Source organism: Apus apus, chromosome 1, assembly GCF_020740795.1.
Source record: "Apus apus isolate bApuApu2 chromosome 1, bApuApu2.pri.cur, whole genome shotgun sequence".
Lineage (NCBI taxonomy): Eukaryota > Metazoa > Chordata > Aves > Apodiformes > Apodidae > Apus > Apus apus.
The window spans coordinates 120,703,298-120,716,382 of record NC_067282.1 but is presented as its reverse complement, the minus strand read 5'-3'; the positions used below and the strand labels follow the sequence as shown (position 1 = coordinate 120,716,382).

The 13,085-nt window shown below is 49.8% G+C and overlaps 1 protein-coding gene across 1 annotated transcript; it reads left to right on the top strand.

Moving 5' to 3' along the window:
• Positions 1 to 618: 618 nt before the first annotated feature.
• SHOX (short stature homeobox) lies at positions 619 to 11,438 on the top strand. Its single transcript, XM_051624189.1, has 5 exons — positions 619 to 1,021; positions 4,286 to 4,494; positions 9,024 to 9,081; positions 9,173 to 9,261; positions 10,739 to 11,438. Exons 1-5 carry the CDS (start codon positions 748 to 750, stop codon positions 10,982 to 10,984), a joined length of 876 nt encoding a protein of 291 aa, XP_051480149.1. The 5' UTR covers positions 619 to 747; the 3' UTR covers positions 10,985 to 11,438.
• The last annotated feature ends 1,647 nt before the right edge of the window (positions 11,439 to 13,085 follow it).

The following is a 13,085-nucleotide window of genomic DNA, read 5'->3' as shown; positions in this document are numbered from 1 at the left end:
CTTTCAACCCCGCATTTTTGGTTCGCTGATTATTTTCGCTATTTAATTAAGCGAACTTAGCGAAATAGCAAATCTGGTAGAATTTCCAATGGTCACGACAAATGCACATCTCCGGCTCTTTATTCATTACCTTTTTTTATTGAACACTCATTTTCTTTTCCTCTTGACAGCGATACATTTAACTGCAGGAGCATAGCTATTTGATTAGCTGTGGGTCCGTTTTTACTCACAGTGTTGCCACGCACAGGATGTCCTTACAATCAATTAAGTCTTCCTCGACTTTCATTTCTGCAACCCATTTACAGAATGCAGATACCTATTTTCATGTTTTCCTCTCTCCACCCCCACCCCCCCCCCCCCCTCCCTTTTATTCCCCTCTCCCCCCTGGTTCTCTCCCCTTCTTTTCCGCTTTTGCCTCTTCACCTCCCTAAATCAAGGTGCAAAGATGCCAAAGAGTGATGAAATGAAAAGAAAGCCAATTGCTGGACTGAGGTGGGGGAGATAGCTGCTAGGAGTCCGCCTGCGACTATGGAGCAGTCAGTAATTGCTGGAGACAGGGAGAGCTGGGGGTTGGGCTGAGGTAGCCATGTATAAATAGTGTGATCTCAAATTGAAAGGCATAAATAACAGCAGGAGTGATCTAACCCTATACAGCCCATCTTCTACGTGCAAAAACAGCGTGCGGAGGACGGCCACATCTCCGACTGAAAACAAGTGGATCTCTGTGGATAAGATCACTGGGCAGCCATGGAAGAACTTACGGCTTTTGTATCCAAATCTTTTGACCAGAAAAGCAAAGAGAGCAGCAGCGGCAGTGGCAGCAGCAACAAGAAGGAGACGATCACGTACAGGGAAGTTTTGGAGAGTGGGTTGGCTCGCTCGAGGGAGCTTGGAAACTCTGACTCTAACCTGCAGGACATGACCGAGAGCAGCAACCATTGCCCGGTGCATCTTTTCAAAGACCACGTAGAGAGCGACAAGGACAAACTGAAGGAGTTCAGCACGGGCAGGACGGCGGAAGGTAAGAGCGGGGCTGGGCGCCCTCCGCCCCGCGCCCCTCACCAGCGGCCCCAGCCCCCTCCCCGGCCACCCCCAGCGCTCCGCAGTGGGGGAGAGCCGGTCACCGCGGCCCCGGCCCCGGCAGGGCGAGCGGGCTCGTCTCCCGCATCCTGCCTCCCTCCTCCGGCCGCCTCCCTCCCGCGGCGGCGGGAGCACACGCTTAGAAACGCATACGCCTGCATGCATAACCCAAACGTAGCCGTGAAAAAATAAGTCGCAACTTCGGTTCTTGCCCCTCCACCCCCACAACCTCTGCCAGCCCCCGTTCACATCCGAAATCGATCCGGTGCGTTAGGCGTTCACTCGCCCGGGGAAAGGGGGCAGCGCAGGACGTCAGACATTTTTGTCTATCTCTGCTTTTGTACGAGGAAGCCTTGTCCGGGGAGTTTTAATGCCTGAGAAGACCTGTTCTTCCTGCTTCCGGGCCGTCAGGATGCTGCTGCTTCTTCTGGGAGAAAGCTGGATGTGGTGGAGAGGCGCTCTCCCTGGACATTTTGTTTTGTGTCGGTCAGCCTGCCCTAGTCACAGGCTGCAGCCGGCGAGGAGGAGGAGAGGAGCCTGACTCTAGGAGAGCTGCCTGGGCCCGGGGAAGACGGAACATCCGTGCGGACAGAGGCACCGGCCGGCCCTGCCGCCTGATCTCTTGGTCCCCTCCCTGTCCTTCTTACCTGGGCCAGGGCAGCACCGCACCCACCCCCCCCGGCGTGCGGAGATCGCCGGCCGGGGGATTAAACGCCATTCCTTCTCTTAGAGGAAAGAAATTAGCATTTAAATTAATTTTTAAGCCCAGCAAGATAAAAATCCCGCACAGCCTCCCAAGGAAAAAGAAAGAACAAAAAGGGCGGAGGGATTAGAAAGTTGAGAAAGTGTCTCTAGGCAAGTTAGACAGGTGGACCTGCCTGGGGAGCTACTGCCTAGCTTGGGGTAATAAAAAATGGTTAATAGGTTGGGGAACAACAACCAGTCTTTCAGCTGTTTCCTACCGTTTGATCTTGTTTAATATAACATTGGGCGAAAGGCAGTTTAATTTACAGCCCAAACGCTTATTTAATATCCTCCTCTCTTCCACCCCCTCCCCAAGCAGAAGGACGGGGTATAATCACATAGTCGGGTACCCGTATTTCTGCAAAAGCCAGCCCCGCTCAGCACTGCTGATTTTCCTTCTCCGGTCGAGACACTGCAAAGCGAGAAGGTTTAATTTAGAGGAATCATTCGCACTGTAGATGGTTTTAAAAAATGAAAGCAGGGCATGCTCCAGGAAAAAAAAAAGTCTTTAAAAAATAGAATGTGAACGAACGCAAAAAATATATATAAACCTGTACTACTTCGCCTTTTCCCTGTGTATCGAAATTCTGGCTTGTATGTTTAGCTAATCTAATCTGTGGAGAGGGGCTGGGGGTGGGGATGGAAGGGAGGAGTTGGAAAGAACTGAGGTGCTTCTGACAGTTTAAATTCATGCCAGGTTTCAGTCTAATTTCAACTGATTCCGGCGTGTGATTTCAGTCCCACCGATACGCTAGTTAATATTTTATACCTATCACGGGCACGCTGCAGCCTCGGATCTCCGAAAGGAGACAGAGCTTTTGAACGCGCCTCGTTTTCCCTAGGCATTTGCTGGGTTAGCACCCTCGTCTTTTCAGTAGAGCCCTCCTTGCAGCAGAAATGTGAACAAAACGCCGTTAAAACCAACCAGAGAACACCCCTCCTCGGAGTTCAGGCCCTTCCCAAAGTTCTATGCAGTCGATATGCATCCCAGAATGGCAGACTGGGAACCCGGAGGAGCCATTGCGGCCAGGGACAATTTTCATTTTGGAAGTGAAAACGAGCGCTTCGTCTCGTTTCCCCGCCTTGCTTAAGCACAGATACAGTTCAGGACTTTTTATTACGTTCAGTTAACTTACAATTTGCAGTTAGTCATTTGCATTTTGGGATGCCGTTAAGTATATAGGATAATACATATGTGCATGAGCACATTTTTTTTTGGATATACATATATAGATAGGTAAAGAATTAGTGTGTATTTGATGAGGGAAAACGGATTTAATTCGGGACCATCTGCAGATGTAGCTCCCTCCAGCCCCGTACGGCCCAGGAGGTGATATAGGACAAAGGAGGTAGCTGGGGTCTGCTCGTCCTGGGACTCCGCCGGTGCCGGGAAATCCCGGGCACCCAGGTCAGCCTCCAGAGGTTCCCCGGGCTCCAGCACCTCTCTTTCCCTTAGCCAGACTTAAAAGAGGGTCAGTGCTTCTGTCGGCCTGACATGAAGGAGAATTAAAAAAAAAAAGAAAAAAAGAAAAAAAAAAGAAAAAGAAAGAGGAAGATATAAAACCAAAGCAAGAAAACACCACCCCCCCCAGCCTAAAAAAGGAGAAACCTTTTAACTGTGTGTCCCCGCTGCCTCCCCCTGCCCCAGTCAGACGTGCACAGCGGCTGCCTCCGGTCGCAAGCTCGCCAAAGCCCTCTTGGGCTCTCTGAGGGCTGGGGGATGGGGAGGCTACTGTTTTGGAGGGGCCGGGGGGTACCCAAGGTCTTTGAGTCCGCTCCCCCGTACTGGGCCGTGCAGGCCTGCCGCCCCGGGAGTTTCGACCAGCTGGCAGGTCCTTCGTTGGAATGAGGGGTGACAAGGGGGAGAGGGACGCATGGCCTTGATCTCAGTTTCAGGCCCATGGAAAGTTTATTTTATGAGGCAAATATTTTCACCGTGGTTTCACCATGCCAGCAGTGGGGAGCTTCCTGCATAAGCGTCTTTACTTTGGGAGAAAAAGGCTAGGGAGAAACCCTCTTCCCCCTCCTTTTCCCACTCTCTGGAGGTATCGGGGGACATTGGTTTTCCTTCTAACCCCTACCCCGAACTGCCCGTGCCAGGCGACTGGCACGGCTTTCCCCTCACCCTGGAAAGAAAATTAAATTTTATATATATATATAATTTTCCTGATGGGGCATCAGCCAGGCAAGGCAGCGGGGCTCCCTCCCTCCAGCCCGCCGGCGAGGTGTTCCCTGCTCGGTGTGGAGCTGGCAGCGGGGCTCGGCCCGACCCAGAACCCCTTGCCCTACTTGCCCCTCCGACCCCCCGGGGTTTGCCCGGGGACCTGCCCCCCCCCACAAGTTGCGCTGAGTATGGGGACGAAGAGAGGGGAGGGGGGAGACCCCCGTGTGCATTGGAGAGAAACTTCGGAGAGGTGCGAGGAAAGGCTCAGTGTCGTTTTCCCCTTCCCCCTCCCGGCAGGGATCTACGAGTGCAAAGAGAAGAGGGAAGATGTGAAGTCAGAAGATGAAGATGGACAGACCAAGCTCAAACAAAGGAGAAGCAGAACCAATTTCACACTAGAGCAGCTGAATGAGCTGGAAAGACTTTTTGATGAGACACACTATCCGGATGCCTTCATGAGGGAGGAACTAAGCCAGAGGCTGGGACTGTCTGAAGCTAGGGTTCAGGTAAGAGAAAGGCTCTGTTCCTGGAAACGTCCTCACCTCACTTCCTAACTGCCAGCGGATCCTAGCACAGTGCCCCGTTTCATCCAAAGAGGGGAGGTGAAGGCAGAGACGACACGTGTGATGGGGAAGCTGTTTGCAACTCTGCTGTACCTGTCCTGCCAAACAGTAATTCTGCTCTGGGAGTATCTGCCCATGCCTTGCATTTCCTAGGAAGGCGGTTTGATTTTATATTTTCTGGGAGGGTGGGGGGTGGTGATATTGTTGACAAGTCTCTAACAACTGAGCAATTCTGTGTTTTGATTATTGTATTTTTCCTTGCAAATGTGCCATTAGCTCTTCCTTAATCCTCACTTTCTTCCCCCTCCTTCTTTCATGGGGCCATTATGGCAAAAAAACCCCACAATACCCAGAAAACAATTGCCGTCAATAAGGTTAGACGGTTCGGGTGCTGAGGGACGGGATTAGCCAGAGCCGGGGGAAAGGTGCTGGCTCTGATTCGCTTAGCAAGCGTATGAATGCATGGCACCCCATCTGGTGGAGTATCCCCCCGTCCCTCCCATCCCGCTTCAGATACAGCTAAATACCAATTAGCCTCTGAAACCTTGAAAAGAGGTCCGGGTTGATGCAGTTCTGGGGCTATCAAAGCTGTCTGTTTGGGTGGTTTCACATCGATTATTTTAAAATTTGATTTTCGGTTACATACAGGAAAAAACCCACCATCACTACCACTCTCCTCTTCCTTAAGCCAACTAGGGAATGCCTCCCCAAAACAGATGTAGTACATGAAAATAAAATAAAAAAAAAAAAAGCGGGAAAAAAAGCAAGCAAGCAAGCGACCAATCAAAAAAACCATGCTAGACATAATTAATAAGGTCAACCTGTGGCTCTCCAAGCAGGCCTGGAGCAGGAGAGAAACATGAAGGAAAACCCTTCTTGGGTTATAACTCTGTGCTTGGCCTAACAGACCCAAACCCAAAGCAAACCAGAAGTAAAGAAGAAAAAAAGTCACCAAGCCACCCCCTTCACTGAACAGAACGGCCGCACACCTTGGAGTTAGGAGATGCACATGCAGATGTATATCCATCTAGACTTGTGTGCGCAGGTAGAGATAGGTGCGGGTGTGGCTATGTGAGCACAGGTAGACGTGTCCGTGCCTACCCTCATCCCAGGGAACAGCAGGAAGGCAAGAAATACAGGCCTGAGCTGGAGTAGGGAAGGGGGTGGGCTTGTCCCCCTCCTGAGCTTGTGTCCCCCGGCTCCGTGCCCCGCAGCGGAGGACAGATGGGCAGGGCTCCCCCCGCACCCCCTCAGCCAGCCTCTGCCTGGGCGAGAGACCACCTCGCTTTAAAAAACTGCCTTCTGGAGGCATTTCCAGAAACAAATAGAGCAGCTAGGTTTCTTTTTTTTCTTTTTTTTTTTTTTTTCCCCGTTTTTTTGTTTTTTTGTTTGTTTGTTTTTTAAGGCTCTTTTCTCCCCTCAGCTTCTGCCTCTCTCAGTATAAACCGAGCTGGGCGAGGGATGGTGTTGGGCACATGCCTTAGGAAGGGTGGCTTGCAGGGGATATTGCAGGGGTTCAGAGTGCTCCTGGCCTACTTTCTCCTGGAAGATTGATCTAACCACACCATATAAATTAATGAAAAGATTAAACTTTTGCTGAAGGGGACATCAACTCTTATGTCATCTTCCCAGATCTTCTTACTTGGGCTCTGTAATATCTTTCCACGGCCTTGATGTACTGTTTCTATAAAAATAAATTACTTGTAATTGAATTCTGCACTCTTTCTTTCAAGTACTTTATTACTGAGCAGCACCTTAACAGGATGTTCATAGTCACAGGAAAATTGGTGCTTCAAGTGCTTACAGATCTTAAAACAGCACACCAAAAAAAAAGTAAAAAAAAAAAGTTTTACTGATTCAGGCAGAGATTATGAGAGAAATTGAAAAAATAATAAATTTAATAATCTTACAAGAGAGGCTTGCATGGGTGAAAAGAAAACTAGAAAGATAACACATATCAAGAGGAAAAAGGGGAGAAATAGACAATTAATTGGGAAATAAGCAGATACCTTTATATACATCAAGACATGGAAACGGAAAAAAGGAGAAGGGAGAAAAGGGAAAAGTCTGTGTTTTTTTAATACTTTCAGAATTGTTCTCTAATTCCTCTCTGAATCGCTTGTCCCTTGCTGTTAAAGGATATAGTTTCAATTTAGTGTGGAAATTTGCTGTAAATAAATTGAAGCTCCTATGGTAGCTAGTCCTTATTAACCTTTTATTTTTAGTGTTGTACTGGAAACTCATATCACCCAGCTGTCAGGGTTATAATTGAAAGTTATGAGACCATAGTGAGGAGCAGGCAGTAATTCAATTACAACAAATATCTTTGGGTTTATGGTGCAGGGCTAAATTAAATGTCATTATTCACTGTCTCTAATGGAAATCAAAAGGAAATCAGATTAGAGCATTTGTGAAAGAAATCACTGAGTGATCCTTAATGAAGAAATAACTGTCTAAAACAGTGTACTGTGCTTTACTTAGCATATTCATGACTAATTGAAATTGATCGTGAATCACACCAAGCCTGATTTATTATCGCTTAACGTAGTGGCTAATTCATCACTTTTATTCCTCATAACCTTATTTTTTCATAGCTAAAGGGAAAGGGCACTTCGTTTTCCAGATTTAAATACAATTTCTATTTGAAAGATGTTCTGATTTGCAAGAGAAGTTGTTTAAACGCTGCTTAAATTCCTCCTGACAATTTATACTCCTTTGGGGAGGGGGGAAGGGGAGGCGGAAGGCGTGGGGAACACACAGAGGGAGATTTCCTGCAAGGATTTACAACCTTAAAAAAAAAAGAAGTATTATTGTCGCTACAGCACGATGATATTTTCCATGCTTATCTCTCTCTCTGTATATGAATATATATATAAATATAAATCCCTAACGGCCCGGTTAAAAAGAGAAGCGTTGCATGTTGTTAATATTTGCGTGTAGCTCTTAGGGAAAAACAGGCTTGTGCGGTGCGGTGCGTTTCGGGGCAGGGCGGCGGCAGCGGGGTCAGTGCGGGGAGGGCTGCCTTAGCTACCAGACGGCGGGGAGCTGGGAACGAGGAACTGGCAACTGGAGTGGTCGCTCGGTTTGTCGGTCGGTCGGTCTGTCTGTGCCTGGGTCCTGCAGCTGCCCGCCCGCTGCGCGCTCCTCCTCCCCGGCCACCCCGGGTAGGAAAAAGCGATGCTCGGAATCGGAGAAGGCCAATTCCTACTTAAGAAAATCACTGAGGTGCCCGAGGTAATTAATGCCTTTGGAAGCCTTTCTTTGCACTAATTACTCCGTTGTAAATGACCATCATTAAGGCAATTGAAGAAAGCTTGAAGGGAAAATTTGATGTAGGAAGTGCAGTTAGTATTAATTAACCGTATGATCTCTTGGCAAGTGCAAGAACATCAAAGATTGTAGGTGTTTACTTAGCTACAAGATTTTCTCAGCGGTGAAAGTCAATGTTTGTCCAAATTCGGTAGGTTTTGGTGTAAGGATAAGGGGTCTGCAAAACATTTTGGTCCGTGCCTCTGACGAGGCACTGGGGAGAACTGCTAAACCAAGCACCTCGGAAGGGGGAAGGTAATGAAGGTCTGAAATGCCCCTGGAAAAGAGGCAGGGAAGGCGCGGCGGGAACTGCAAATTCTGCGCGTGTTGGAGTCCGAAAGGCTGGAATTAGAGCAGGATTATTGGATTGCAAGCGTTTCTCGGATGGGGGCAAGAGCACTTCACATCCCAGACGTTGTTCTTGTCTGCTCAGGAGCCTACAGAAGGCGGTTTTGTTTTTCTTTTAACCTTTGGGGAACGGGAAATTATTCAGACCCTCTGCAAGTTCAGTATCTGGCATAATCCCCGGAGTCTTAATGGTTTTCCAGCCCAGTTCGAGAGGGGACAGGCGGTCCGGTCTTTTAGGGGCTTGGGTTCTGATCTGGCCCAAGCTGGCAGTTCCCGGGATCTTGAGGTGTGAGTTGGAGCCAGGATCCCACTCGACCTGCCTGTGGGCTTATTTTAAGTGTGTGTTGGAGCGACCCCTCGTTCCAGTCGGGTGGCCCAAGGACCGTCACTGCCCGTCCGGGGGACACGGCGACCTCGGAGACTCGGGGCGAAGCGGCCGGTTACCCGGTGTGCCCGGCTGCGAGGGTGCCTTCTGTTCTCATAGGTTCAGTTCCCGCTGAGAAACCACACCAGAAAGCAGAACCTCTCCAAACAGCCCCTCCGCATCACATAGAGGGACTCTTTCCTCCCGGGACTGAGCTCTCCCTCCCGGCTGCACCCGAGGAGAGACCTCAGCAGATTTCAGAGAATCACAGAATTGTTTTGGTTGGAAAGACCTTTCAGATCATCATGTGAAGCTTGTGTTAAATACCTAACCTCTCCCCTCCATCCCTAGCCCCTGGGACAATCCTCTCTTAGCAGCTGTCTAGTCTACCTCGAATTTTTTGTGGGGTTTTTTTTTCGTTGTTGTTTTTGTTTGCGTTTTATTTTCACAGGTCTGGTTCCAAAACAGGAGAGCAAAGTGCCGAAAGCAGGAAAATCAGATGCACAAAGGTAGGTGAGGGGTACGAGCCAGCCGGGGGGGCGGTGGTCGTGAAGACCCAGGCCACCTTCACCTCTCACCAGGCCATGTTTCTCCCCGCAGGTGTGATCCTGGGAACCGCCAGCCATTTAGACGCCTGCAGAGTGGCCCCCTATGTGAATATGGGAGCCCTGAGGATGCCTTTCCAACAGGTAGTTAGCTCCGGTTTTATTTTCCCTTCTCCCGGCAAGCTCCGACCCCCGTTCGTTTGCACGGGAAGAAGCCGGACACGTTTACAAGTGCCATTTATATAGAAGTTGGCACGTATTAAAAACAGGCTGTAAAACTTCGGGAAGGAGCCCCCGCCCGGCTGCCGGGAGCTCAGCGCCCTTAGGGCCCGTGGAGGGGGCCGAGTGGGGGGTCCCGCGGCCCCAGGAGGGGCTGCCGGAGCTATGGGTCCCTCCACCCCCCTCTGCCGTGCGATGGGCCGGCACACACCTCCGGGGCCGCCCGCAGACGTGGCACAGGCCTCCCGGGGGCGCAGCGGCTTCTCGGGGAGGGAAGGGCAGGGGGCTGGTCCGGGCAAGTCCCCCCGCGCACCGCGGAGACCGAGCGGCCCGGACCCATCCTGAGCCGCTCGGCGGGACTTCGGTCTGGGTCCGGAGAGCGCTGCGGGAGGAGGAGGGTCTCCCGCCCGGTGGGCGAAACCGAGGAGGTGGGAAACCCGTGCGGGCTCTTTGCGCTGTCGTTCTGCCTCTCCTCCGAGGCGGCCGCCCCAGGAGCCTTCTCCCCGGTGCACTGTCGCCCTGCCGGTCAGCCGGGAGCGGGGCAGGAAGGGAGCGCAGTCAGGGGGCCTGGGTCCTTATCCCAGCGAGGCGCATCCCTCGGGGAAAAACGGGGAGGAGGGGGATGAAATTCCGTCCCGCTTCCAGCCACCGCCGCTTGTAACTCTCCCCCTCCCCCCCCTTTCTTTCTTTTTTTTTTTTTTTTGGTCAATTAATCGGGGAATCGATTTTTCCCAGCCCAAAGGGACCCTCCACCACCTTCTCCGTCTCAGAGACACGTGGAGCTGACAGATTAATTGTATCGATTTTAAAAGGACATATTTGGACCAAAATAATTAAATACATAAATAAACTCTCCCCTGCCCCTCCCCGAACCTACCCGGAGCTGAAATCTCTCAGTCAACCCAAACGTGTTTGTATAGGTCGAGAAAGCTCCAAAGCAAACACCAGCCCAGTATATAAGGGACCGGCGGCCAAAGAGTTTTTAGCAAGGCATAAACATCCCTGGAAAATAAATAAATACATAAATATATAAAAATTAGCCATTTAACACTTGCTGGCGCCCGTGTGCTGAGCCGCAGGTTTGGGGTTGTTTTTTGGTGTGTTTTTTTTTTTTTCCCCAGGTGTTTTTTTTGTTTTGTTTTGCTGTTTTTTTTTTTTTTTAAGTACGAGGAGGGTCTAAGTGTGCCCCTGCGCCTCTGGTTAAGCGCGGTGCGGAGATTCGCTGCGCTGCGCGCCAGCCCCGCTCCGCCCCTGCGTGCGGAGGCCTCCGCCGGGAAGGGTCGAGGCGGTTTTGGGGGGTGTGTGTGTTGGGGGGGTGGTGGGCGAGGGCGAGTGTAACACGCCGTGTGTGACGCCGTGTCTGTCTGTCTGTCTGTCCGTCTGCCTGTCGCTGCCGCCCAAGGTCCAGGCGCAGCTGCAGCTGGAGGGCGTGGCCCACGCGCACCCGCACCTGCACCCGCACCTGGCGGCCCACGCGCCCTACCTGATGTTCCCGCCGCCGCCCTTCGGGCTGCCCATCGCCTCCCTGGCCGAGTCCGCCTCCGCCGCCGCCGTGGTGGCCGCCGCCGCCAAGAGCAACAGCAAGAACTCCAGCATCGCCGACCTGCGGCTGAAGGCCCGCAAGCACGCCGAGGCCCTGGGGCTCTGACAGCCTTCACCTCGCCCCCCGAGCCCCGGCCACCCGCAGGCGTCTGTGTCACCCCGCACGGACCCGCCGCTCCCCCCGCTTCTCCTTTTCCTCCCCGGCCTCAGGGCGAGCAGCAAGCCCTGCCGCCTGTCTCTCGTTCTCGTCTTTTGTTTTTTTTTTGGGTTTGGTTTGGGTTGTTTTCCTTTATTTTGCATTTCTGCCCCCCTCTCCCAAGGTCTAACCCCCCCGCCGCTTTCCTCTCGCCCCTCTCGCCCCCAGGGACTCGGCGGCCGTGGGAGCCGGGCAAAGAGGGGAGCCCCGGCGGCCCTTGGTGGTCGTTGGCGCTGGGTGGCACGGAGGGGACCCCGCGCGGGGCGAGGGAGCCCGGCTGGGGCACGGGCACACCCCCCCCCACCTCCCGTCCCCCTCCCCACGGGTACCCCCAACCCGCATCCACGAGTCCGAGACTCCGTGGAGGATAAAAAGTGGGTGGGAGGAAGAGAGAGAGTTTAACAACAACAACAACAACAACAAAAATCCACCAAAAAAAAAAAAAGGAAAAAAAAAAAAGGAAAAAAAAAAAGAAAGGAAACGATCTCTAAATTATGTTAATCTGTGAACATTTGGGGACACTTTGGATTTTTTGACCCTGGCAAAAGTGATCGCTCCAGCATAACGTCATCTGCTGCTGTCAGTTTTGCTACCTTGTGCATGTGTCTAACTAAACACGTTTTGAAGATCAGAAATATATTAGAACGAAACTAAACGAAACAAATAGTAATAATAATAAATAATAAATCCTTGGGGCTGGTCTCCATTAAAGATGACATTTCTTTGTTGCCAACAGTATTATTTCGCTGCCATGAATCTCTTCCATCACTGAGGAGCTGCTGCTGCTGCAGAACTGGTTTGAATTTAAATGTGGAATTTCAGATCTGAGGCAAGGCAGTTTTTGTTGTGTTGGTTTTTTTTTTTTCCCTTTTCTTTCCTTAAAAAAAAGCAAAAAAAAAACAACAAAAAAGAGAAAAGCAGCAATAACAAAAAATGTGTGTCTCAAATGGCTGTGTCCTTTGAAAGGAGAAAAAGAGAGGGACTAGGATTTCCTAATTGTTAGTGCCAACATGAAAGATGGGAACAATAAGAAATGCACCTGTTTTGCCAGAATCACCTGAACTCAGTGAGATGCGTTGTGCCATGGAAACAGGTCATTTTTTTTTTTTTTCTATTTTCTATTCCAAATGTCTGGATCTTTGAATCAAAATCTCGCTGTTTTAAGGATGTAGAAAGAATGACTTATACAACAAAGATGGACATATGTTTTTAAGGCATTATACTGATAAAGCATTAATTTAGTGAAATGCAATTAAGTGCAGTAAAGTGCAATACTGTAAATATTATAGATTAAAAGAAAAATAGCCGTACTTATTCTGTTCATTACTGATTCTGCAAGAACCAGAACTTAAGTCCTTTATGCTCAGACTGATGCATTGCTCCTTTGCCTAAATGACAGTCCGAGTCTTCTATGAATGGATAAAATTATACTTATCAATGCGGGAAAAGGTAGATGCCATGATTTCTAGTCGAGTTAATGTGCCATATTTCTGGGAATCAAGCTGAAAAGTCTGTACGACACTTTCACAGTCACTTTAAGTAAAGAAAAACAAACAAACAAACAAAAAGCAAACCACAGAAGTGTTTTGTAGAGGTGGACAAGTTCAATATTTGGCTGTATTAGTGTTTGCCTGTGATTTAGGCACCAAGTCTTAAGCTAATGCTTAAGGAAAATTGCTATAAATGCAGAAAGGATGGGGAGTAGGGAAACCTTTAAGTTATATTGCCAAAGTGTCTGGGTTTACTGAACCCCCATTTTTATTTTGATGCTATTCACTCCTACTTAGTTTATTATTTTTTTTAATTTTTGGTGGGGAGGAGAGAGGAAGGGACAAATGATGTTCTTGTCTACATCTAACAAGATGGCTCTTTGTTGCCTTTGTTGCTGAGGCCTGTGCTATTGGAGGGTTGTCCTCTGAAGAGTACCATCATTAAGCCTGCTTTTTATGTCTCTTTTAGCAATTCATTACTAGTTTTGGCTTTAGCTGATCTTCATCAAATCCAAGTATTA